The sequence below is a fragment of the Toxotes jaculatrix genome, chromosome 16 (assembly GCF_017976425.1).
Source record: "Toxotes jaculatrix isolate fToxJac2 chromosome 16, fToxJac2.pri, whole genome shotgun sequence".
Lineage (NCBI taxonomy): Eukaryota > Metazoa > Chordata > Actinopteri > Toxotidae > Toxotes > Toxotes jaculatrix.
In genome coordinates this window covers 14,329,048-14,356,480 of record NC_054409.1, presented here as the reverse complement: position 1 = coordinate 14,356,480, position 27,433 = coordinate 14,329,048, and the positions used below count along the sequence as shown (strand labels likewise).

Sequence of the window (27,433 nt, the reverse complement as noted above, 5' to 3'; positions counted from 1 at the left end):
TTCCTCTTCAGGCTTATTTAAGGTTGGTGCCATTTCCTTTCATTTTAAAACTTTAGCTGCTGTTGAACAAATGGCTTTAGATTGAATAGAGTGAACTGCTCTACTTTTAAGCTCCCACTGTTCCGCCCCTCATCTCCCACATTTTTTAAACCCTTTTTCTTTGTTTTTATCCCTCCATATGTTATGCAGCCTGCAGCATACTGTGATCCATTTTACTCAGTACATTGCCAGACTCTGATCGACAATAACAGATGTGGAAAATCAAAAGGATTAAGAAAAAATAAATAATCAATCTTCACCATGTGTAATAATGCAAGTAATTCTACATGTTGCTGATCCTTGCAGGGATAATGTCTCTTCACTCCCCTGACACTAGGGAGGGCAGAGGTCGGGGTCAGCCCTGGAGCAGGTACGGGTTTACCCTCTCGATGAAAGAAAGAGCAGGGCTGTTGCCCTCACACTGCCCCTTCTACCCTACTAATGTTATACAGGAATCAGGGTGAATTGGAATGTTTGTGTAAATGCACAGGTGGGTTCATTGACATCCATGTGCATATGATACTCTGTATGTGAGAATGCACAGGACATATGTGAGCGATTGTTTGTCTACTGATAATGGATAGCAACACAGTCAGCTGTAGGACATAACATGACCACACACATGCACACATAGAATGCATGTGTGTGTGTGTGAGAGAGAGACAGAGACAGAGAGAAACAGAGAGAGAGATTTTTGAGCAAGAAAATGCTTTGAAGTCACAGAAAATTCCAGGAGTTTCCTGTTAACAAGCCTGGGGTATAATGTGAACCAGGAGTGTGTGTCTGTGTGCAAGCAGGGAAAAGTCTTCACAGTCATTCTCTCCCTTGGTGAGAGAGGTTTACCATCATTGCAGTCTTCACTCTCCTTTTACCTTTGAGGTTCATTCCAGATTTGGTCCACCTGCTTTTTAAGGATATGGAATGATTCAGCCTTCAGTTTGGATTCAAACAACAGAAACTATTTCTTAGCTGGGGGTTTTGTGAGCATTTTAAACTCTTAAGTCACTTTTAAACACCTGGTTAATCTGTCCCGTCTGTTTCATTTGCAACATTGCTGCCTATGACTTATTCCCGAGGAGGATTTGTGAGATGCTAACCAGTTCCAGCTGATCAACAAACAAACCACTCATCCGTGCCGGTAAGGATGTGTAATTTCTATACCTCATACTCGCATCTGTTGTTGTTTGTTGCTTTGTGGAGCCTCGGCTACCCGAGTCTGCTTGCTGCCTGGCCGGGCACCGGTCGAAGCAAGCCCAAGGAACAGCTGGACCCCAATGTAAGGGACTGGGGAGACTACTCAGACCTCCCTCCAGGAATCGAGCAGGGACTGGGGCTGGACGAAGACAAAGAACATGGAGACAACAGAGGAGTTGGAGAGACATCAAACCTGGCCCAAGAGCTGGATTTCTTGGCTGAATTTGCAGGTAAAAGAAATGAACTGATCAGCTGATATATGTATTTGTGTGTCTACCTACTTACAGTCCCTACAACACCCCTTTCTCCCCTCCAGGTAAAAAGCGGCTGTGGGTGATAACAGCCCCATCACACAATGACAACTATCTACGTATGATGGAGAAACAGCTGGAAGAAATGGAGCAGGTACTGTGCATATTATTTACTCTTTAGCTACATATCATATTGATTCAGAAGGAGATTTGTTTTGTTTAATTAGGGAAAATAATAAATTGAGATTTTACGCAAAATACTATTCATCTTATGTTTTCTGTAACTGTTTTTTCTTTCTTCTTTTGTCTCTCCCTCTCTCTCTCTCTCTCTCAGAAAGGGTTGAACTGCCACCTAGCTGAGAGAGACACCTTCATCATCACCATCATCCAGAATGCCATGATGGAAGGTCGGATCCAGAAAACAACTTTCCAAGGAGAAGCTACAGTAGAGAACTTAGACCCGGACACTGTTACCAAACTGCTGCACTACCTGGACCTTACCAACCAGGTAACCAGTGTGGCATGACAGTTTGATTGTTTTACAAGATTTAAATAATTTACTGCCTTTTGAGACAGTTTTATGAAAAGATATGTTCCTGAAAATGTGTTTTTTTTTTTTTTTTTTTTTACCTTTTTGGTTTACCTGCTCTTCACTATTTATTCAACACCAACAATTGTTTCAGGAGCAAGGGTTCACCATGCTGGTTCTGAAGAAGAATCTACTGGTCAGTGAGCGGTTCCCTTATCCAGTCCGCATTGAAGCAATTTTGGAGCTCATAGACCAGTTCCCCATGAGGAAGCTGGAGAAGATGACCAGAAAAGGATCCAACTTGAGGTTCCATTACATAACTATGTCTAGTACTGTACTAATGGAGAATTTTTATGTGTTATGGTGCTTTTTATGTCCATGTTTTGGAAAATGTTTCACCTACTGTGTAAGATGTTAATATGTTATCCAAATGACCTTGACGTAAAATGTGATTTAATGGGTTTTCTCTGATATTTTAGATCAAGTTATTTAGGAAAAATCTACACAAATCCTCTGACACAAAACGCTGTTTGATTTGTTTTTTTACTGCAGGTGTAAAACCACTAAAAAGAAGGTTGTGGTGAAAAGAAAAAAGATGAAGAAGAAGAAGATTGTGACCAGTTCTCAGAGGCGAGGAAATGTGACTTCCGTGGTGGCATTGAAAAGAAAACCTCCTCTGGATAAAAAAGCTGCCTTAAGGAGTAAGATCCAGGACATCCTAAGTGGACGGTCGAGGTTTGTAATCCGTAAGGTGCCTGCTGTGGGGTCCACGAGGGGAGAGGACTCGAGCAGTGGTGGTCAGGTCACTTCAAACAGACAAGGAAAAGAGAAAGCACACAGTCCTCTATCTGTGTCAAGGAGCAATGAAGAAGTTAAGAAAGACAGGTATTGTCTTTTCAAACTTTCTGTAAATTTTTCAAAGATAAAGGGAAGAGTGTACATGTTTTGAGTAATTCCATGGAAACTGTCCTTAGATTTAGTCTTCCCGCCTGGTAGCTCATGCCTCCTCATCACTTTACACCAGACAGAGTTGCTTTTTTAGTTCTGGATGAACATCAAAGTAAACTTTGTGTATTGCATTGCAGGCCTGACTCCAACATGGAAGAAGGAAAGAAAAGACAGGGAGGGAAAAACAGTGAGGATAAAAAAGAACATAATGTAAAGGATGACACACAGGAAAAACAGAGCTCTAAGAAGAAGGGCAAAGGGAAAAAAGGAAAGAAAGGAAAAGGAAGAGGGAAAAAGTCTAACAGAGAGGCCGGTGAGAAGGAGAAAACAGCCTTGAAGGAGTTTTTGGACAGTTTAAGGGGAACACGAAGGTTGATGGTGAGAATTTTCTGTTTTTGCATCCTGTTGTCTGCCTTTTTCTTCCGGTCTTTTATCACTAAGCCTGATGTACAGTGGTGTCTGCATTACAAATGCATGCAAAACATTGGACTTTGAAGATATATCTGTACTTAATCACCACCTGCCCACTAACCAGTCTGAGCAATGTGCCTGTTTTGTTGTGTTGTCTTGGTACTAGCTGATCTCAACGCCCAGCAGAGACGCAACGCTTTACATCCAACAGAAAGAGGAGAACGAGAGGCATCACTGTGACCTCGCTATCAGGAAGATTACCGTGGCTACCATTGTGGCAGGCACTGACGCCACGCTCACGCTGCAACACCACCAGCTCGGTAGGAAGTGTTTGTACATCTCTGTGTGCGTGATGTTGTAAGTTTGAATATTTCCATATATTATATCTGGTTAGGCACTCATTAGGGGTGATCCAAGTAATCAGAAGATCTCATATAGATGTTATCAGTGGAACATACTGTACTTTTTTACTAAGGTGTGACCAAAGGCAAATATAGCTTCCATGGTTCCATAGTTCAACGGTCTGGAACTGAATTTCTTCACTCTTGCTTTTGTTGCAACAACGATCATGCTGGTGTTCCTCTTTACTTCAATCCAAATTATGCTGCAGATTGTTCTGGGTTGATTGGGTTGCCAAAATTTGTTGTTGAGCTGTGTTTATATGCGGTGGGTACTTCTGATTTCCAAGACTTCAGTCAGCAGCTGAATAGCAGCTGTTTTAAAGGAAAACAAGAGTCAACAGCCATGATAGTGGCTGTGTGACTAGCACTTAGGGAGTAAAACCAGAGTGGTGTTTTGTGCTCAGTGGTAACACATCTTAGTTTGGCGTGTGAGCATGCTAACATTTGCTAATTTGCAGTCAACACAAGCCACGGCTGTGGCCAATGGGAATATAATTTGTTTGTTGGAAGAGAACAAGTCAAGGACCACCAAAGCCACTGCAACTCATCCTGAGGGAGACATCAATGTTTGAACCAAATTTCATGGCATTGTGCTCAAATCCACAAAGTCAGGGGATCTCCAAAGTCATTAGGATTCATTATCTGGGAAGCATGAATGTGCAAAAGCTCATCTTAATTCAGATTAAGATGAGATATTTCGGTCTGGTCCAAAGAGGTGGACTGACAGACTGACATTGCTATCCCTAGAGCCACTAGCTTTAGCCTCTTGGCATGGCTAACTACTCTTGTTGACCAGTTTGGTTACATATTGTACCAGGAAGTAACAGTGATTTTCTAACTCTTGTGGCATGTGGTCAGTATGTATTTAGTTTGGTTGTCTCACAAACAAAAATACTTTGCTATCACAGCAGTTAGATTTTAATATGACCTGTTGTGTATGTACAGGTGGTGGCCACAATGACGTTAACACATGAAATTCTTGCACAACATAATGCAATCAATACAACAGCCCTGGAATAAATGCTACATTTATGTAGTAGAAGCAGTAAGTGTATAACATTCAAATACTGGTCAGAGGTGTTGATTCAACTTTATGCTATTTTTGTGTATCGTAGTCTGGGTTTAATTTAACTGTGAGGTGTTCCGGTTGTTTTGTCCACCCCCTCCACTGCAGGTGTACATGTGCTCACACTCATTTATATCTCAGAATGTATGTGTGTGTTTCAGAATCAGAGCCTCTTCTCAGTGACCTATCAGAGCAGTTCTTAGATTCAGGCCTGATCTCCCTGCTGAGAGCTGAGTTCGGCCTGTCGTCCTCTGACCTCTTTTCCATGACAGTCACAGACTACGACATCAAGCCCAATGTAAGAACTTTTTCTTTACTGCTTTTCTGTCCTCTTACTTGAATGTAGCTGAGTATTTATGCTCCTTTTCAGCACCACTTTTACACATGCTCGCACCTGGAAGCTGTTTGGTTTTATGGATGCAGGATTGTCACCTCCTCTGCCAAGACCGTTCAAACAGTCCTTTCACATGTGTATGACTAAACTCCAAACTAGAACCATCCTTAAATTATTTCTGAAATTGTAAAGAATCCTGCATCATTCAATTGAAAAACGACAGACTGTATTTTTTTTAAACCATATAATTAAATTAGATAATTTACTGATCCCCATTTTAAACATCTGATATTCCATTGTCCCATCTCTTTCAATCCAGCAGGGTGATCAGGTGTTCAGTGTGTTTTTTCCCCTCTTATGACCCCTATGACTCTCTTTAAATTGTCTAACTAGCGTTTATCTTTCCCCAGAGAGTCTTTGAAGCTCCACCATCAAACTCTGCTCTGTTTGAGTACATAGACAACTTTCCCTCAAGGCACCCAGAAAAAGAAAAAGAGAGAAAGAGTCCTCCAGTCTGCTCCAAAGACAAACTGCCTGGAGCTGAGAATTCCCTGCTCAGGTGAAGTCCTGCAATTCAGTGCTCATTATTATGTAGTACCCTTGAGGCAACAAAGTCTGGATCCTTTTTTTGCTGATGTTAAATCTAAATTTGCTTTGTTAGCTTAAAATAAAGATTTATGAATACGATTCATTTATGCTATCATCATTAAAATGTGTCTCGAAAAGCCTTGCCATCAAAAAAATAGATGTTCTAAAGGGTCTACACGTAAATCCGAATACTTAGATGTTATTGGTCTTCCACCAAGTGGGACACGACTGAATGAAAGGCACAAGTTTGACTGACCTACACCACAATATTCAAACCTGAATCCCCATTTTTATGGATGTTTAGGTTCATGTCTAAGAGAAGACTGCTACTCATCTCTGCTCCCTCTGAGGATGACTACTCTTTCCAACAGCAGCTCTCGGCTCTCAGGGGACAGGAGTGTCAGCTGGGTAACACACCACACAATATGCTTTCTGTCTGCTCTGTATTTTTTGGGAAAATATGCAAAGGCTTTAGAAGAGTCAGGTTTCCCCTCTGACCTTCATGGCTGGGAAAGGATTTATAATAAGAAAAACTAATTATTGTAAATATTCAACCACAACTAGACATGTATTTATACATTCAAAACAAGAATGTATTTCATTATTTCCACTGGTAATGGTTTTTCTTTTGTTTACTTGAATCCAAGAGCTGGTTAAAGTTCCTTTTAAACCCTTACTGCTAAAATACACATTCTTGGGTCTTTTGTCAGGTATTCGTCACTTTGCCATGTTAAAGCTGACTGGAACCGGAGACAAAGCATCAGGAACGGTTGAGTTATTTCCTCTAAATGGTGAGTCACAGCGGTGTGGGGCAACCCAGGTACATGGGACAGTGATGGAACCAGTAACCTGGAATTTATTGTTAATACCTTGTGTACTTGTGAAAATATGTAAACATTTTTTTCTATTTTAAGGTTGAACTCCAATTTCCGGTTTTGTCTGAATCGTAAAAAAATCTATCACAAAAATTGTGAAACTGTTTTTTGTGGTTTCTCAAAATTCCTAGCAGCCCTTTTTTTGTTTCATCCATTGTTGCTGTAGTTTGTGAAGTGAACGGCTTAGTTCTCACCCTGTCATCCTTCTTCCAGGTCGTAGTCAGAGTGAGGTTGAGCCGTTATCCCGTGACATGGTCAATAATCTGAGAGAACAGCTGAAGATCAGCAAAGACTACTTCAGCATGTTGGTCGTGGGGAAGGACAGCGATGTCAAGGCTTGGTACCAGTCACCCATGTGGTCCTTGGATAACATCTATGACCTGGTGGACTCCATGGAACTTCGCCTCCAGGAGGAGAAGCTGCAGAAGAGACTGGGGATCCACTGCCCTGAGGACAGAGGAAGAGGAGGCAGTGAGGTGGGACACTATGGTGGCTATGATGATGACAGAGTGGAGTAGGTGTGCTTATAACGCAAATCAGAAGAAGGATGAGAAAAAAGGAAGAAGAGGAGGCAGTGGAGTGAGGAACACAACATTCTTCACATGAGACGTAAAAACACATGAACACATGGATTTTAACATCAGCAAACTAATAAACAATGACCTCAAAAACTCATCTTCAGGACTTAAAGGATTCAATGTATAAATTCTAAATAAATGATTTTGATGATGCATCTGTTGGATACCAAAGTAATAAGCTGGATATTTTATGTTTGAAAGTAATAAATCTGACATGTGGAGCAGAAATAGTTGAATGGTTTCATTCAAGAAAGTCTTAATGAAAACATTAATGCACTATTCAGCTGTTGTGCAGAAAAAAAGCTGGTGTTCTGTTATTATTTTGCTGATTGTAGCAACAGTGGAAGAGGAAGAATGTCCTGACAGGGCCATGCAGACTGGGCTTTTTGGCAACACATCTGTCCAGTCATTTTCAAACACATTCACCATGTTGCACAAAAATGGAAAGTTCCTGTGAAACTGTTTTTTGTTTTTTTTAACTCTAAGCTAAACATCTGTTTTTAAAGAGCTGCAGTCTGTAGACACCTCAGGGTCAGTAAAACAATGAATTATTGATGTTGGACTCTTTGCATGCCCCAGGACATTCTTTTATAACATTTTTTGAACAAGGTAATTTAACTCTTCTTCAAAGTTTTTCAGGTGATTAAAAAATATATATACCTTGAATGTAAAAAAGAATGGTACCAGACTTTTAGTTCAACTGAACTTTTTCTACAGTTGCTATTATTATAACACATGGAAAAAATGTCAAATACTATGAACGCAAACATACAAATCTAAGTTCATAATGAGAAGCGAGTGATTTATTTCATCCAGACACATGCATTTCAGTCTTTTTCAGTGCCAACCATAGATCAATTCTCGACTAGGCCAAGGTCCAGAAAAAAGACAGCTGAATATTCCTGACCAGGCAGCACAGGAAATATCAAAAGGCACTGTTTATTAAAATCAAGAAGAAGAGAAGATGTGCAGCTCAGCACAGAAGAAATGTATCATGTAAACGAGCAACAAACACCACACATGCATAAATGTGGTCGTTAGATTCTGCAAGATCAGCAGCAACTTACAGTAAGAGAGAAGGAAGTATACTTTTGAGAAGCTTTGTGAAGTCAAAGGCCAAAATAAACTTTATTTAACTTGCATATTTACTTTTTCTAGTTTCTAGATTTTTATGTGTAGTAAAGTTAAAAGCAGGTCTGAAAATACTCTGGTGAGGAGATGTGAAACTGTTTGAAATTAATTTGAAAGTAATTTGCAACTGGTGTAAAGATCACTTTTAAAGTTTTCCCCAAACAGCTACCTGTATTAAATAAATATTGAAAAACAATAAGATGATCCTGACAAGTTGACAAGTGTTGATGCTACAAATAACAATGCAATAATAATAATTCAATAGTACAATAATGAGAAGTAACAGACTGAAGTTCTGGCATCGTCCCCTGTTAATACTCTACTGTGGAATGTGACGGTAAGTATGTGAAAACATGACCTGCAGTAAATCATTGTAGCAAAGAGTGAGTGACCTGAGGCAGGGGAGGAACAGGGATGTAAAGGTGAAATATGGAAAAGTAAAAAGTTTAAAATTTCAGGAAAAAGAGAAAAATAATATTTGTCCTTAGAATTACTTGTGATTTAGTTCATGCCTGAGAGTAAGTGGCTCTACTGTAAAGTCGGTGGTCTTAACTTTCAGAAAACTACACAGAAAAGAAGCAAAAGAAAAAAAAAGAAGAAGGAGAAGTGGGGAGGTGGAGTAAAACAGAAGTCAGTAACCATCCAAACCTAAAATTAGTGACATAAAATTGACTTTTTAACACGCAGTTCGAGAATTAGCATGCACTGTTTACAATAAACTGAGTTAGATTGACCTTACATATTTAGAATATGAGGGTTAACCTTATTACTTGTAATTAGACAGCAAATGGCCACACAAGAAGTGTGATTGCAAATGCAAACAATTATCTTACCTAACCTTAAACTGCGCAACAACCTGGTCACAAGCTAACACTACAGAAAGGAAACAATATTACAACCTTCATAAACAAACTATAACTACAAATCCTGAAAGTAGAAAATAAAGTAAAAATACCCATGATCATGTTAATAGCAATGAGAAGTCCAGTCTACTGAGCCTTGACAGCTTGCACTGATTTGCCAATAAATCTTTCCTGCTGCCTTTTACACTGTTTTATCGTGCAAAGATGATACTGGGCCAGCCAAGACATCCACAGACAAATTAAAAAGAAAGCATCTGTTGATACCTCCTCTGGTGCTGTTTTCCTGTTTATACAAAAGAGCCACATGACATATATGGCCATAAACTGACAACAAAGTCAAAAAACCCACCCAAAACCCAGTCAAATATATACAAACAACTATATACATGCAGTACATGTACAAGAGCTGGCTCACTGTGTGTCATTAGGTCACACAGGCAACCGTGCCAACAGTAAACCACTATATGTTCAACTCACCTGACTACTCTGCAGGGTGCAAATATATCTTTAAGGCTTTATGACTGCACATTTGTGCACGGCCCTTGATGACGTAAAAAATAAACTATAAGCTCAAGTCATTTGCTGTTGAATGTTTGCTTAATTTACACATTAGTCCTGTTAAAACATCAGCATGTTAGCACTGTCACTGTTAACATGTTGGTATGCTAGCAGTCTTAACCAAAGCACCACTGTGACTCATAGCCACTCAGGGCCGCTGTAAACTCTCTGTTAACACGACCACATCCTTCACTATAGTGTATGGCTGTAGCTTTTAGCCTTGTCACCTTATGTTTGAAGAGTTGTACACAGTTGCTAAGGAACAATTCTCATCGTGGTTTTGCTGTTGACCTGCCACTGAGTGAACATCAATTGTTGAGCACAGAGTGAAACTGAAGGGAGTTTGCCAGGTATAGGCAAATTCATGAGATGAAAACACAGAGATAAGAGAAGCTGTGAGACCCACACTCACACACAAAAACACATGCTACTAAGAGAGGAAGTAGTCAGTTGTGGACAGAGGCTTATGTCACCAGCAGAGCTGGTGTATACATCCACCCACATACAAACACACAGACTCACTCTCACTCAACACTCAACTCTTTGTCACTGACTGCCTCTTGATATCTCTCTCTTCAACAGCAACAGAAACTCACACAGAGACACTGAACAAACACTCTCCACCACTTAATCCACCAACCAATTGGACATAGCAGAGTCCCCTTGGATTGTGTCCTCAACATGGTGAGTACAACTTAATAATCAATTAAAACTATTTAAAAATAATCACCTTCTAAATATCAGAATTACTCTGAAATGCCGCGGTAAGATCCAGTGAAAGACAGCTGCTATTGAAAATTGTTCACATGATTTTGACATCATGATTAGAGAGGTAAAGCTGTTATATTTTAATTGCCACAAAACCTGGACTACAAAAAACAGTTTGATAGTTTTGCAACACACTTTTTGACACACTCCTTCACACATATTGTGTTGAAACAGAGGAAGCCACCATTAGGATAGGTATTTTTGGGTTTGTGGCAGCTAGATTGAGCAAGGCAACTTTGGCTACCACTGCACATCAGAATGAAAGGAAAGCCCATGGTTCCCTTTTGCTTTGAGACCGACTGTCCTGTCACAGCCGGTCATTAGACTTGAAGCATACTTGCGTTAATGATTGCATAGATAATGGCACTTTTATTTATATCTGCAAAGGCAAATACGATAAACATCCAAACATCCACCCTGCTTGTGTCCTGTGGTCAACATAACGCAGCATGAAAACAAGAATTCCCATATGCTGTTAATGCATCAAAAAAAACAACTGTAGCGACCTGTAGGCAACCCACTTAAACAGTGGGCTGCATACAGGGTAAATCCATCTAAACCTTTACTGACCTAGAGCATACGCACACTCAGTTGCCAGTCTGTTAGGTATACCTACTGAAGTATGATACAACAGTCCTGTCTTAAATACTACCTTCATGAAGGCTATAATGTTTAGTTTTTTTAGACTATTTTGAGAGGTGTTGGTTCGTGTTGACAGCCATTTTCAGAATCTGTAGTTCCTGGTGTTGTTGAGTTGTACTGTGTTAAACTGAAAGGCGTTTCCAGGATTTGACATCATCTGTAGGGTTTTACAAAATTGCAAGTGCTTAAGTGTTTAGAGAAGCAGTAAATTGCAACTGTCTGGTGCAGAACATATTGGGTAATTTTTAGTTACAGTGGCTGAAAAAACAGAAGCACGATGTGGGAACTTTTTCTTCTGTTTCTTTTCCTCTGATGAGATATTCATCTCAGGCTTAGTGTTAACACACTTTGTTATGCCACCTCTGAAAGATGTTACTGGCAACTGAAGTCACACTCCACCCACCCCCATCTATCTTTTGAGCACGAAATACACAACCTGAGTTGCCAAAAAGACAGTTGTTGAAAGTAAAAGGTTGATAGCCTCCTTCCCAGTGAAGATAGCAGCTGTGGCTAGCTCGACTGCTGTGTGAATATATGACATTTACAGTGGATTCAAATAGTGACTATTCTCCACAGTAAAAATAAGCGTATCAAAACTTCTCAAACCAGTGCTCCAGCATTATCCACTTGTCCACTGTCCATTCCCAGTATAATTTTATTTTGCTAAAATAAAATGGCTACATCAATAGCTTGTGGGTTACACTAATGCACATGAAGCTAAAAGAAAAGCAGCGTTTTAGTGATATTTTGGATGATGAAGAGGAGATGGACAGCGGAGAAGTTTATGCTACAGAATTGGTTTAAGAAGGGGTTGAGAACTGCTTAGCACATATAGCGATTTTATACCAAAGTGTTATCCATATGCAAGAACTGATTTTTGAAATTTTGAAACTGATTGCACTGATTCAGAGATATAGACACAACCCTCCTAAAAATGGCGTTCATATAAATTACTGCAAATACATTTTGAAAGAAACACGGTGGCATAATAAGGCTTTTGTAAAAGACATTCTCTGTTAATGTAATCCAGACAGAAACTACATTACATACAATATGTAAGCCAAAAACACAATAGTCTACAAGTATCAGGATACACAGGTTTGGTGGAAGATAAGAACCATGATAGGAACCATGATTTATATGTGAATCAGTTTGTTTTTTTTAAACTCGTCTCCTCTAACCTAGTTCAATACACCACAGACTGCACACTGTGTGAGATATCAGGTTATACAAATGACTGTGGCTTGGTTTTACCATCTCTCACAAATACCACACAGAAAAATGTCTAACTGCAGTCACACACAGCAGCTTCGTTATTTTAAAACTGGCATTGTACAACTTCCCATTTAGCTTCATAATTTCTGTGCAACAGTTTCCCCTCACTTTTACTGCTCTGCTGTAGGAATAGCAGTGACTGTGTGTCCTCACGCTCTTATCTCCATTTCCTGGTATGGTGTCTTTGACTCCAGTCAAACCAGGCTCATTAAAATAGGTGTGGCTGCTACATGGTCACTGCATTGTGACACTTTGTGAAACAGCTGCAGGCCTGACACTGGACCAAACCTGCACTTTTGGGGTACATTTAGGATGCATCTTGAGGCTAGTGATGCGTCTTCCTCAACATCTGGCCACATCCATTTGTGTCATAAACAAAGTAACACTACAACCATTTTTTCAGTGTAATAAATCATTAAACTGCAATACACTACAAGCTACTTTTAGTCATTAGGGGTCATTCAACCTAAAAACAAGCATATTGTAAATATCTCTCTCTCTCTCTGTTTTTTGTTTACCTGCAAAAGGAAATCTGTATAAAATGTAAGTAAAGTAAAATGTAAGGTTTTGTAAATAAATAAAGAATAAACAAGGACTTATGTAGCAAATGTTTTCACTCCTGAGTTTACCTATTGTATAGTACTGTATATTTGACATAAAATTTGCTTTTAAGTGCCATTTTATTTTGTCTGTCTGCTTATAAGAGCATGCTCCTTTGGAAAAATACTTCTATATTAAGCAGATACATGTGAGGTTATGTAATACATGAATGTGGTTTCCAGTTCTCACCTGTACAGTCTACATTACCCAAATAAATGCAGTTTAAAGGCATTTTAATTGATAAAATGAGGAACTCTATGAGCTGGAATATTCTGACAGGACTTTTTTAGTTGCTAATACTGATTTGAAAACTTTTTCCAGAGTTTTTGTGATGAAAGAATCATTTTGTTATGTTTACCAAAGTATTATGATGGGCTCCTAGTTTATAAAGTCTTATAACTTGAGTGTTACTTTCCTGTTAAAGCCAAAGAGGACAACAATAGGTTCATAAACTACCCTAGGTACATAATTAATAGTTAATAGTTAATAACAGCATGATGGTGACACACACAAATACGCCCACCAACGGCTGCCATTGAACGCACTGTTACGGCTACTAGTATTAATTTGGGGTTCAGTGTTTTTTCTTAAAGACATTTAAATACGACTGAACCACAAAACCTGTGATTAATGGATGACCTGTACCTCTTGAGCCACAGCCGTGAGAGAAGTTGTTGTGTATTTGAAATGGTTTGTGTATACGTGTGGTGTGAGAGTGGCCTCAGGAAAAGAGAGAAACAAACAGATAAGTTACACAAATAAGTAAATCGAAAGCAAGAATTTCACTGATTGAATAAAAAGTTTGGAAATAAGAGAAGGAACTGTCTTGGCGGGAAATAAGATGTTTTTAAAGTTTCGCAACTTTCTGTTTCTACGTTAACCTTTATGTCAGTCTAGTGAAGTGTGAATCTCGTTTTCTTATATTCCCCTTTTGCTTTGTCCAGCAGTTTGTGTTTTAGCACTTTGTTTGTTTGCTGAAGTAATTTTATATTCTAGCACAAACAGCACATCCTAATTTTATTTTCACCAGTTTCCTCTTTACTGTGTAATTCTGAATCAGTCTGAATCAGATCCTCTTTGAAGTTTTGTATTTTGATCATTAACCCTACTTCTGATCCTCTTCAATTCATTTCAGGAAAACAAGGCTGATGTAAAGGCCATCATGGCTCGCTTCCAAGCGAGTGGGTGCAGCACTGAGGAGACTTCCTCTACACCACCTGGACATACCAAACAAGTCCTGCAACCCACCCTCTCCTCTGGCCCGAGCACACTGACAAAGAAACCTGTCTTGGAAAGCCTCTCGGGCAGTGCAATAAATGCTACTCCGAAACCAGCTTTCCTGAAAAATTCAGTATCAATTAAAAGTAACACAGAGGCACAAGAGCCAAACAAAACTAAAGCCCTGGCTAGCAGGTTTGCCAACACACAGGATGACACCAACACCAACACCAAACCTTTATTCGGTAATAAGCAGCAGATATCCCAGAAGCCACCTCTTTCACAGCCTCCTGAAGCTAAAAGCCCCATACAAAAACCCCCTGTCAAAAAGCCCTCCTTTAGTTCCACCACGTCCGACTCCAAACCTCCTTTTCCTAAACTTGCAACTCCAGCTGTCAGCTCCAAACCCAGCTGGATAAAAGAAGACAGTGGTGGGGGTGTGCCACCCACTACTGGCTCCATACCCAAAGCACCTCCTTTACAACAAAAACCAAGCAGCAGCATTATAAAACTATGGCAGCAAAATGAAGAACAGGCAGGAGCTAACACGGACACCACGAACAAACCCTCACCTCTGACAAACTCCGCTGCTAAGCCTACCTCCAACTTTAGGACTGCTCAGAATATGTTCAACAAGGAGAAGGACAAAAATGAGCAGTCAGATAGCGGTGGAGCCAACAAAACGCCCCTCACCGCTACTAACTCCATCGCTCCCAAACCTCCAGCTGCTGCTAAAAAACCCAGCTTGAAGAAGCCGCCCAAAGCCTTTCCTCAGCTCAGAAGCGTTAATGGTGATGGCACTTCAGGTCCCAAACGTAACCCTCTACCAAACAGTTTAGCTTTGGGTCCTGCTCCTGCTAAACCCCCCAGACCCCCCAGAATCAACCTGGAGAGCTTCAAAAGACCTGCTGAGGCCTCCACTGACGGTAAGTTGGCCTTGGATTTAAAAGCTTTTGTTTTCATAGTGACATCACTAACATATTCTGAACACAGGCACTGATTATGAGAAGTTGTAATCCAGTAAGCGAAATAATGTCAGTATTTATATAAATCAATCAACCATGATGTATGGGGAAATACATTGTGATAATACAATATACAAGTTGCTTGTCTACTTAAGCGTAGTTACTGGCACCCTCTTAACATGCAGTATCTCAAAGATGTGTGATCACACTTTCAGGGCTACCGTTACAGTCAAGCAAGCATGCTTCATTTAGACATGGCAGAAGTTCTTACTTATACTTCTGCGAGCTGTAAAGAGCTGTGAGGGCCCGTTGCTTCTTTACAAGCCGGGTCACAAAGTCTTTATACTGTATTGGACTCATGACCTCAGTATTTCTAAAAATCATGGCAACAATCCAGGTTACTAACTTGTCTTGCTGTGATCATGCAGATATATAATGTGTTTTCATTTCTCTCTTGACGTTAATGAGACTTTCTGAATAAACATAGCTTTTCTAACTAACTACCCAGTTTAACCGCATAGCTTCTACAAGCAGAATGAAAATCATTCATGATGATTTAAACATAAAATATACATAAATATGCATTTTATTGCATTTCCAGTATAAACCTTCCTATTTAACTATTAAGAAGACAACGTGCTGAACAAACGACTTGACTAATTGTTACGAACAGCTGAAAACTAGAGGGTGAGACAGGGAAGGAGTTTCAGGAGAGAAACGGCAGGCAGCCAGAGGAACATACACAGGCAGGAGTATTTAAACTTTATCTGGCTGCTTTTACATCATTTGTTTTCCATTTGGTATATGTCTCTGTTTCCCTGCTCCCAATCAGTGTGCAACAAATACAGTGTATCAGATACTACAAAAGCTGTCAGCATAATTTCCTCACAATAAACAAGGCACAACATTTTATCCAACACTCTCTGTAAACTAAGCCAGGACCATCCTGCCCCAAGGATTAAATGATGCACAGTGGTAAACCCTTTGAAGATCCCGTGACAAAAAAGAAAAAAAAAATAGAAAAGCTTCCTCTTATTTGGCTGTCTAAAGTGCATTTCCTCTCTGTCACTAGCAGCACTACTTTGGACAGACAAAATGTGTGAAGAGGGACTTTCTGAACACATCAGTGTGGTTTGAGAGGCTGTAGCAACATTTAGCCTCCAGTTGTTGAGTTTACTTTGGCTAAGCTGGTCAAATATGGGCTCATGAGGCTGTAAATCAACCTTTGTAAACCAGTAAAATAAATTTGCATGAGAAATTCAAGTTTGTAAATGTGCACCAAAAAAACTGTATTTGTAGCTTTTCTATTATATCTGTGGTGAGGTCGCACAAAGACACTGTGAAAAATGTAGTTTGCTGAACATCTGTGCACAAATAATGGAACAAGTTTTCACTGTCTATGCATACACATCACATTAAATATTTCCCATTATTTTCTACTACATTATCAAATATAATTAAATCCACCACCATCTTGAATCTCTGTGGCAGAGATGAAGATTAACAACACAACCTGCTCTTTGACTGGACTGCTTTGTGACTGGATTGTCATTGTCCAATCAGATTGAGTTTTACATATATGTTCATAAAACAATTATTTTTTCTGTCTTTATTTCTTTACTTCAGACCTCTGCTTCTGCATTATAGCATTAAAACAAGATTATTTCTGTTTTCAATGTGTTTATATCATATCAGGTTTTGTATTTTGTACCCTCTGTACACAATCTGAGTAAGTTGCACAGAAGCAGCTTGACAAATGCTCTAACCATAAGACAGCACACCAAAGTCACAGAAATACTGTTAGTTCCTCTATTTCCCCTGGCCAAGTTCCCTGTCCAGTTTCTCCTTTCTCCTCCCCCCTCTCTTTTTGGTCTGACAGCTGAGTTTGTTTCAACACATAGGGAAGCAAGTTCCAACAAACAGGGATATTTTTGAGCGAGAGGTTGCGTTTTTAGACACACACCTGAATTTTATTTCCCCATCAGAGGTGAAGCATAACTGTTGGCTGATATTCTTCATAAAATGTGGGCAAATATTGTTAGACAGAGGGCAATGGTTCCACAAACTGTGAATGCACTTTGACAGAAGCTATTCTCCATGCTATGTGCTATTCTAGCCTTTCTTTTAATGTGACCCAGAAAAAAACTGGCGAATTTACCACAAGGCAATGCCCCTGAGAAGCGAGTCCTCATTTGGACTCTTGACCAGCTGGACCACATTTCCTGTCTGTCTTCACTGTCCCTAAAAAATGAAGACATAAAAAAGACATAACAAATAAAATTTTAGTAGGGGAATGACAAGCAAGAAATGGTGTAGTCAGTCAGAATGCAAAATAGGGACTTGCTGCTCAGGGCATTCAAGCCCATGTGGTATGCGTGCTAACCGTCTGGCTATATGGACACTCCAAGTTTACTCAATTCTCAAAAAAAAAAACATTGATTGTTGTGACCTGTCTGACTTACTTTTTGTTTGTTTTGTTTGTTTAACAAAATAATTACCCCTCTGAGGACTGATTAAGTTATTCATCAATGTATTTATCTTGACATACAGTACACATTTGAGACAGGGCCCTGGTAAAGACACTCTATTTTAACACCATGCATCTATGTTACAGGTCCCAGCACCTTTAAGAAACCCGTCATCCCACCTCCTCAGTCTTCTCACCCCAGTAACCAGAGCAACCATGTGACCCCTACTCCACCCCCTCAGTCTGCAGGCCCCAGTCTCCCCCCGCGACACCCTGGATCCATGTAAGTCACACATCTCTGCGTGCACTCAAGCACACTTAAAATTGATATATACTGTTTATATTTGACTGTGCTTTTCAGGATCCAGCAAGAGGAGGTCTATGATGATGTTGATGAAGTGAACAGCTGTCCTCCACCTCTACCACCATCCACAGGTTCAGTTCAGTTATTTTGGGACTTTGCATATGATAGCTGTCTAGTTCCTGCCCATAGTTGTCTAGACAGTCTAGTTTAGTTCCCTTTGTATGAAACTTAACACATACATTTTGTTTTACATAATGCGGTTCTTAAACATCTTGATTTATTGTTTCTTCTCTGCAGGTCACCCGAGCCAGAGGGCAAAGGTGAGACACGCTGAAATACTTTCATTTACATAAGTACAGATTTGCATGGAGGTACTGTGTGCAGATGCAGACACACACACACACACAGATAAGGACAAGGATGTGTGCACTTAAAGACACATGACTAATAAACTCGGTGGAATGCGGACACTGCAGCAGCTTAGGGTGAAAACATACAGAAGAGGCATAGTGATATATTTACAAGTAAACAAGAATAGATAAGTACAGACACACAACAAACTAATTCCAGGTGTTAATTACTGTTTTTACTTCTGTCTTCTCTGTCCAGGAGGAAACTGAGGACGATGATGGAGAGATGTATGAGGATCTTGATGAACGATGGTGAGCAAATGTTCCACATTAAAGCTTTACATATTTATCACGCACTTCTCTGATTCTGCCAAATCTTTAAATTCAGTTTAAATTAAAAAAAAATATTAAGGTAATCAAAATTATTTGTCTGTGTATGGATGGATGGTGGGAGTTTTTATTTACTGAGGCTGGTCGGGGACATTCTGTGTGTCTGTTTAGGTCCAAAGCTGAAGAATCCTGGCACAATGTTCTCTTCACTGATTTTAATTTTGTAAATGTGTACAAATATACCACTTCAATATTGGTTTCAGTCCCCGTTCAGCTGTGTCTAATTTTACTGACATTACTCTCTGGTGGTTGTTTTACAACACCACCAGAAGTTATTTAGTCTCACTCTGATGCACTCTCAATCTCTGAAAATAATGAGGGAGATAAAATTTCTTGCTTGAGCAGTTCTGTCTGCTCAGACAATCAAAACTGGTCACAGGCTCATTTTAAATTCTACATATTTGTGTTTAGGTTTTACATTTTTATTTGTATTTTTAAAAAATACTACCATCTAGGGACATTCATAGCAAAGAAATGTAGGCTAAAATGCTATACATTATGAAATAAATAAATAAATAAAACTTTTTATTATCAACCTCAATGCTCTGTCTCTCTTTCAAAAGGGAAGCGGCTGAACAAAAACAAGAAAAGAAGAGAGAGAAAGACGAGAAGGAGGAGAAAAAACGACTGGAGGCTGAGAAGAAGGAGCAGAAGGAACGTGAGAAGAAGGAACAAGATGCCAGAAAAAAATTCAAAGTGAGTGGAACGAGACTTGAACTCTCAGCTAAACCTGCTGGGAGGCGGTTAGCTTAGCTTAACATAAAGATTGGAAACAGCGATAAAATCTATGTTGTGTGGTTATGTCATAAATATCACAAATACATGTGATATTTATGACATAACCACACAACATAGATTTTATCATAAATATCACAAATACATGTCATAATTTACACTATGTTTTTTTGTATGTGTACATTAGTTGGTTGGCCCGCTGGAGGTGATCCACCAGGGGAAGGCTTGTGTGGACTGCAGAGGCAGTAAAACCGACCTTTGTCTGAAGCAGGGAGACTGCCTGGACATCATCCGTGTACAGGGCAATCCGGAGGGGAAGTGGTTAGGACGGACACAGGATGGATCCAGTACGTTCACATATTTAGCCGCCATCTGTCTTTCAGGCATCTTGTTTTAGATAGATAGATAGACAGACAGATAGACAGATAGATTAGATGGATAGATATTATATGTGAGCTACAAACCTGCACTTGCATCACTTATGACAAAAATCTTTGCTCTTTGTTTCCAACAGTTGGTTATGTAAAGACCACTTCAGTAGAAATCGACTTTAACACTCTGAAGAGTCAAGCTCAGCAGCCGTACGAACCTGATGTCTATGATGACATTGATGTCGCCCCTTCTGATAACAGGTGCCTGGAACGTGAGACTAAATATTCTTTCTCCACATCTGTTAGTTGTACTTTTCTAAGAATGGGAGAGAAGTGAAATGGGAAGTATATTTTCTCATTGTACACTGCCAAAGAGAAAACTACTGTGTTACTCTATAAGGAAACATCACCATTAGTTGTTAAAATTTCACTTTTGTTATTGACAACTCTCATTTGCCAGTTTGGTACACTGAATGGCACTAACTACTGTAGAACCCATGAATCACTAGCCCAGCCACGGCCATGAAATAAGAATTCTAACACATTCAAAAAGCTTCTTAAAGGATTTATGAAGCAAAAGTTCAACATTGTTGGGAAATACGCTTATTTGCTTTCTTCTTCTCATCTAACTCTCAGCAAGGAAGCAAATAAGCATATTTCCCAAGATGTTGAACTATTCCTTTGAACTGAACTAACTTAAACTGAAGACAGTTCACTGAACTAGCCAGTTTTTAATGTTTATATAATCAATTCTTCTCTCTCTGCAGTGTAATCAAAGGACCCGGAGGTATGCTTATAACTTCACGATAATATAATTCATTTCATTATGTTCAGTTACAGGCTTTCCATTCATTTAATGTCAAGGTTGTTTTAATGAGATAAAACATGTCACCAGTTAAAATCTGTATTTGTTTTTGTCTTGTAGTTGTCCTACCTCCGCTACCAGGAGACGGAGGAGAAATATATGATGATGTTGTTGATCCAAACCTGGAAGTCAGGTGGGAACTGTTACAGCAGCAGAATCTGCTTAAACTCTTTTATATTTACAAACGCTGAATACTAATGCTAAATGGAAAAGGGTACACAGGAGGGATTCAGAATCGACACAGAACAAGAAATGCAGGTCTTTTCATCCTTGGCTGATTCTCTAGTCCCCTGGACACCAGGTCCTCTCCTACGAAGTCCCGCAACCTCCTGCGGATATTTGACCGGAGCAGACGTCTTGCCAGCACTAAAGTGTAAAATACACTCAGTAGTAAGACTGATCACAGATCTACTGTCCACTGTTATTAATCCCTAATCTTTCAGCCATCACTCTCCTTTTAACAGTTGAAAACTTCCTCTTGGACGAAGTTTCCTTTGAATATTAATTTTCTCCCCAGATCAGCATCAGATCAAAGGTTTCACCTCTGCCGGAATAACACTGAAGGACTTTAATTTGCAAATCGACTATTGCATGAGCAGCCTGAGAGGCTGAAACCTAACAGTGTTGTTGCTGTGATCAGAATCAGTGCAACTGATTATCTGTGATTTTACTAATCTTCTCGAGTTATTTGCATGTCTTTAACTGATGTACGGCTGTTGACCTAATCAGAAAATCAAGGCATTATCTTCTAACACCAAAGATATGTTTTAACAAGAGTACTAATTAAAATATTGCCTTGTAATTCATTAATATGAGTATTAACTTAGGCTGCTTTGAATAAAATTAACCTATGCTTAATTGATGATATTGTAATGATATAAACTATGTAACTTTTTAATATCTTTTTCTTCTGTTGTGCCAGAGTGCCTCCACCTAGCCAGTTTACCGCAGAGGGAAATTCAGGTATTACTCACCATGATATTACTACTATTTTCTGAATGGATATTTAATGAAAAAATTTATTTATTTCTCAATATTTGTCCTTTCTTGGCTTTTGTTTTGGTCTCTCGATCGAAAACAAAACATTTCTAGACTGACTGACAGTAGCTCAAAATGGCTCATGTTAAATAACGTTAGCTAACTTTGGATAGATGTTGTAAAATTGCTATTACTGAGTGACTTTACCTCACTGGCATTTTCCCACATATTACCATAGATGGAGCACCGATTGATGAGGAGATATATGATGATGTTGACTCTCAAAATCTGCCCAACAGCAGGTACAATTACTTCAATCTGCCCGTCCACTTAGATTCATGGTTTAAACCATGAATATATTTTACTGAAGTTTTTACTTGTTGTTTTGTTTTTCTTTTTACTTATTATGTTTCTGTCCAGCACTCCAGTCCTGAAAGGCAAAGGCAAGAATGAAGAGATGGACCCAAAGAAGCAAAAAAAGTTTGAGAAAGAAGAGAAGGACTTCAGGAAAAAGTTTAAAGTCTGTCTCTCTAACATGCTTTGAAGCAGGCTTATCAGTCCTGTCCTTCTAAATGTTGTCAGGATCATGTCTGATGAAAAACCTCCTAAGAACAGTGATAATACTGTGTTCAATCTCTTTCAGTACGACGGCGAGATACAGGCGCTGTACAAGGTGACCATTGTCCACACACTTACTAACAGGAAGTGGAGTGGGAAAGAGCTGCCAATCAGGGCAGGGGAGACACTTGATGTCATTGTTAAAGCCGTGGACAACAAATTGATCTGTCGGAACGATGAGGGCAAGTGTGAGTATCGTTAAAATCCATACCTGCAGCATCCACTAGTGCTTTTTTCACTAGTGCTTTCTCATTCTTTGCACTACAAAACTGGACCACGTATGTCTAAAATATCTATGTCTGTCTCTAACAGTCGGTTACGTTTCGACCAGCTACATTGTTACGGAGTAAGTACCACAAACACTCACACAGTCTAAGAATGAGACTTAACATGCTGTCTGTACTGATCATCTTGTTTTTGTTTACAGCGATGGTGATATCTACGATGATGTTGGAGATGGTATACTAAGTTCCTCTTTTATTATTTCATGAGCAGGTTTCCACACAGTGAAACATTTTTTTAAAATCAACACTTCTTTTCTTTTTTTCAGATTGCATTTATGACAACGACTGAGAAACATCCTGCACTGGGTTTATTGTTTTACACCAATATTGTTCATACTATTTATTATGTTTACTGTGGATATACTTGCTTTGAGTAAGCCTGATTATCAGACTAAAATGTAGTTTCATTTTCACTTCCTTATTTATTAATTAATATTTGAGCTGCTGAAAAAAAAATTGGACAGGTGGGCAGCAATTCAGAGATCTGGAACAAGGCTGGCTTTGACATCAATCGAACAATGCAATTCTTTTAAATTTAGTTTCTTCAAAAAACAAAGGCAACAAAACAAAACTATTTAATGCGGTCATGTTACTTGCAACAGCTCGGCAAAGAGGGAAACATTTGTTGGATCATCAGTATTTGTATATTTCTGTTTTTATATTTTTATCTGTTATTTTTTTCGTTCTTTTGCACTGCCTTTACGAACTCTGCAGCTCTGCCTTAAATTTCATGCTCCTGCTGTGCTTTGCAATAGTATAGGATGGCATGTTTGAGTGAAAGTTATAACCATTACATGCTATTTTATCATGAATTGTAATCCATGATTTGCTACTGATCTTAACTCTGGTTTCTCCTCAGATTTAAACATGTAACCTAAACTGCTTTAGTGCCAAAGCAATTTTGACACACTGTATATAAAGTTATCAGCTACACGCTGTTTTTGGTCTGTTGAGTCTGTTTTCGATTTTTCTCTACATATATTTGTTTGGCCTATCTGTTAGGAGGAGGAAATGCCCTTTTTCCATAAAGAGACACATTAGTTAAACATGTCTACCACACAACATGCACAATAAAGTGTTGTTAGATGCCTGTAAACTTGAGTGATATGTGTGCAGGTGTACAATGTGTGCACAGCTAAACAAGAATCATCTTAACTGTTTTTTTCCAATCAAGAAATGAGGCCTTCTCTCTGCAATATTTGTACTCAGTAACATCTAGTGGCAGCCATTAGGAACTACAACAAAAGCACTTTGATTTGGATTTCAGAAGTTAGAAGTTTCAAGTTTGATGTCAGCTTTATGCAGTGCTAAAGAGATAAGACCAAAAACTGCACTGAATAACAATGTTTGGCATATCATCCCAACTAATTTAACACTTACTTGTTTCCACCAAATTGACACAGGTGTGCTGCCTGCCATCATACGTCACATCCCCTAGACTGGCAGCAGAAATATTGATTAAATTAGTGACACGCGCATCACATGATGAACAAATTCAGGGGTGCAAATAAGAAGAAACGATATTAAATGGATCAAGGGCCCAGAATTGGACAGAGGCCCTGAAATATGCTACAGGCTACACATATATTTTTTAATTTGTGCTGTTTCCAAAACAGTCACACTTTCTAACAGTGCGTGGCTTTAATATGAATGTATTTCCCCTCATCTGAGTAATGTACACTGGATATTAAGTTGTTATTGATATAAAACAAGCCCTGTGGCAAAACTAAAATAGTTTAAGCACCTTAAATGAATATAGCTCTTGTTTGAGACCAACAAGTATGTGGTCAGTTTTAAATTGTTTATAATGAAACCGTGTTTCTCATCTCATTATTGTAAACCCCCAGCTAGCTAATTATTTATCTAATAATTTTACACATTGTACATTTATTTGCTAGCTGTGTACGATTTAATACCTCGTAAAGTTGCTCAGTCTACTTTGAAGTGTTTCTCTCCGTTTCTTCGGTCCTTTGTTTGCAGTAAACAAGAAAGAAAAAAAGAAAAAACGCGGAAAATTTTAAATGAAAATGAACTTTGACCAAAAGCAGAATTTAGCTTCACTGGTTTTGTCAAAAAAAAAAAAAAAAAAAAGAAACACGATTTCCGCTCAGACCGGAAGTCACTTCCTCGCTTCACAATGGTTCCTCCGGTCGCAGTGTCGCCGCTCATCAAGGTAATAACACTGATAATTTAACCTGACATTTTTTAAAGATATGGTTTTGTAAGTGTCGAGAAAAGAACGTAAACTAAAACTCCAGCTGTCAGCTCAAGGTGTGCAGGTATCGGCCAGCTAGCCCGCAGTGTTACATGTTGTGTTAGCATGCTAGCAAGCGTTTGCTAGCAGTGACATTGAGAGTCTTTACTGGCAAACCGCAATCCACAAGAACAGCTGGAAAACCTGGATCTGCAACATCTGTCTTATGCGTAATCCGTGATTATCATTACTAGATGTAGTTGGCTGCAATAAGACTAGTACTTCATTTCAATTCAGGATACGGTTAACCCGTTTTAAACCATTCTAGCAGAAAGGTCATAGTAAAGCTGAACTTCGCCCCAGTCGCTGCTAACTGAGCGTGGTTTGTGTACAAACATCAGGGTTTAGTTTGTTAAACGGTGATCACTCCCTGAATATTGTTAAAATCTCTTAGCTAGTAGTGTCTAAAATTGACGATCGACTGTTCAGCTCATCATACTGACATGACCCCAGCTCAGGCAGGTAACTGGTTAGTCATAGTCGTTTTACTAGTTAACACATGTGAATCACCTTTATTTCAGACGGCCAGGTGGTCTGCTCTGCTGCTCGGCGTCTTCTATGGCAAACAGAGGTTTGGTAAGTTGCCAGTGTTTCTGTCAATGTCCAGACTTCAAGGGCGACTTAACAAAGGGACAGAGCTCCCTGTAACAGACAGCAGTGAGACCTGCCTGCATCTTCTTGTTCTGTCCTCTGTTACTTTACCATGTAAAGCTATGCGGCAAGAAAGGAGCCACCTTTAAAACCTACAGGGGTTGAGTATTTGATACTGTAAAGACTAGAATTAAAATTAAATACTAAGTCTACTGCAGAAGTGAGATATTTGGGGGGTCCATAAATTAATAATATTATTATTGGGTATTTATCCATATTGTTAAATTTATTTGCACATTGATGCCGGTGGTTATATTTGCAAAAACTATAAATATGGGTTTCTCAATGTATTCAACCACTGCTGTTCTGTCAAATTCTTTATACTCTAATTGTTAAAATTGTTATGATATTTAGCATACTGCATTAAAAATATTCAGTGTCTGTTTTGAAATAATCACTAACTGTGGGGTCATTCTTGTTCAGACTACCTAAAGCCCATTGCTGAGGAGGAGAGGAAGGTTGAGGAGGCGGAGAAGAAGGCCAGAGAGGAGCAGGAGCGCATCTACAAACAACTGTCTGAAGGTAACAAAGACACACTTTGTTCTTGTTTCTGCACCCGTTTGTCACACAACAATTGTTGGTTATGTTAATGACACATCACACGTTTCAGCGCAGTATATCCAAAAAATGTCATATTTACATATTTCCCCTCATGTTCTCTCTTCTATCTGCAGCAAATTCAGACACCATCCTCAAATGAACAATCTCTGGACCTGTGTCATGTTTCAAACTCAATAAAAACAAGTTATTTTTCATGTAATAAGTGTTCTTGTGGTTTATGTGGGGGTTTAGCTTTATACTTACTTAAATAACATCAAACCAGCTAATGTCATCTAATTAAAACCTTTTTATTTTTTCCAAACCCAGTTACTTGTACAAGTTATTATTCAGGTTTAGCTTGTTAGTTGCTTACAGTGCAAAGAATGTACTGCTGCACACACTTAGTGATTGAGCAGGTGTGCAAGTTTGTGTGTGTGTGTGTGTGTGTGTGTATGTACCTGTCCTTCATTAGGAGATGAGCCTGGGGAAAGAGCGTGGTTGTAATCCTGGCCTAGTTTAGCAGCAATCCCAGGATTGGGGTCAGGGACCAGTAGTAGAAAGTGCAGTGTGGACAGAAGTGTTCCTTCAATACTCTTGTGCGTTGTGTAATGTTGTCATCTTCATCCTGAACTCTCCATTGTATTATAGCATTCACTCAGATAGCTCATAAAAATACATTTGCTTTATTTGGGTCATCATTGGAGCACATGGCAAGCTTTAAAATACTGACCATTAGGTGAATAAAGACTATTTAAAAATGTTATGGGTATGTCCGCAGCATATTAAGGTACATGCATTGCCTAATACAAATTGGTCATCTCTGAAACACCCGTGCTTTCTTTTCTCTTACTTGTACATCAGTAAAGTGAGGCAAGCATTATAAAACCATAATTCAATAAATAAGGGAAAAACAAAATTACTCGATGACTCATTTGCCAATGCCTTCAAATATCACTATACCCCTAATTAAAAAAATAAGCATCTATATTTCAACTATAAAAAAATACTTTTTTAATATATTTACAGGGAGGGAGGAATATGTACAAGTTTTTACAAGAGGTTAAGTTGCTCCCTTCCGCTGTCTCAAACAGCTCTGTTCACCCGGCGCCTTCATTGTCTGCAGAGGTTGTTAATGCAGATACATGATAGGCTAATGGTTAGCACCAATGCCTCACAACAGTCCTAGATTCAGGTCTCTGACCTGATCTGTTTTTGTGTGGAGTTTGCATTTTCTCTCATTCTCATCATTGTTGCATATTATGAAGACACTGGCTTCAGAACTGGAGTTTGCCCTCTGGTGGTGCAGTATGGCTGACCCCTGCTCCTGTTTAGGAAAGGTCCATTTCAGAGGATGAATTTCCCATCAGGGATTAATGAGTGGTAACTTTTTTG

At 39.1% G+C, this 27,433-nt stretch overlaps 2 protein-coding genes across 5 annotated transcripts; both read left to right on the top strand.

Annotated features, from left to right (window-relative positions):
• The first annotated feature begins 875 nt into the window (after positions 1 to 875).
• Positions 876 to 7,993, top strand: ccdc80l2 (coiled-coil domain containing 80 like 2). Of its 2 annotated transcripts, XM_041059064.1 has the most exons (13): positions 876 to 1,177; positions 1,288 to 1,463; positions 1,550 to 1,638; positions 1,819 to 1,992; positions 2,168 to 2,319; positions 2,566 to 2,898; positions 3,099 to 3,339; positions 3,539 to 3,692; positions 5,001 to 5,137; positions 5,584 to 5,732; positions 6,066 to 6,169; positions 6,472 to 6,552; positions 6,850 to 7,993. In XM_041059064.1, exons 3-13 carry the CDS (start codon positions 1,606 to 1,608, stop codon positions 7,152 to 7,154), a joined length of 1,863 nt encoding a protein of 620 aa, XP_040914998.1. In that variant the 5' UTR covers positions 876 to 1,177; positions 1,288 to 1,463; positions 1,550 to 1,605; the 3' UTR covers positions 7,155 to 7,993. The 2 variants fall into 2 exon arrangements, with proteins under 2 accessions (XP_040914998.1, XP_040914996.1); XM_041059062.1 differs by having other exon boundaries at positions 876 to 1,463.
• A 2,275-nt stretch (positions 7,994 to 10,268) lies between these two features.
• Positions 10,269 to 23,529, top strand: fybb (FYN binding protein b). Of its 3 annotated transcripts, none has more exons than XM_041058744.1 (19): positions 10,269 to 10,450; positions 14,187 to 15,195; positions 17,849 to 17,984; positions 18,063 to 18,136; positions 18,303 to 18,325; positions 18,615 to 18,667; positions 19,309 to 19,441; positions 19,668 to 19,827; positions 19,995 to 20,112; positions 20,619 to 20,638; positions 20,777 to 20,849; positions 21,018 to 21,089; positions 21,639 to 21,679; positions 21,933 to 21,996; positions 22,115 to 22,214; positions 22,338 to 22,500; positions 22,625 to 22,658; positions 22,740 to 22,771; positions 22,863 to 23,529. In XM_041058744.1, exons 1-19 carry the CDS (start codon positions 10,448 to 10,450, stop codon positions 22,883 to 22,885), a joined length of 2,331 nt encoding a protein of 776 aa, XP_040914678.1. In that variant the 5' UTR covers positions 10,269 to 10,447; the 3' UTR covers positions 22,886 to 23,529. The 3 variants fall into 3 exon arrangements, with proteins under 3 accessions (XP_040914678.1, XP_040914677.1, XP_040914679.1); XM_041058743.1 differs by having other exon boundaries at positions 21,003 to 21,089; XM_041058745.1 differs by lacking the exon at positions 21,018 to 21,089.
• Positions 23,530 to 27,433: the final 3,904 nt, after the last annotated feature.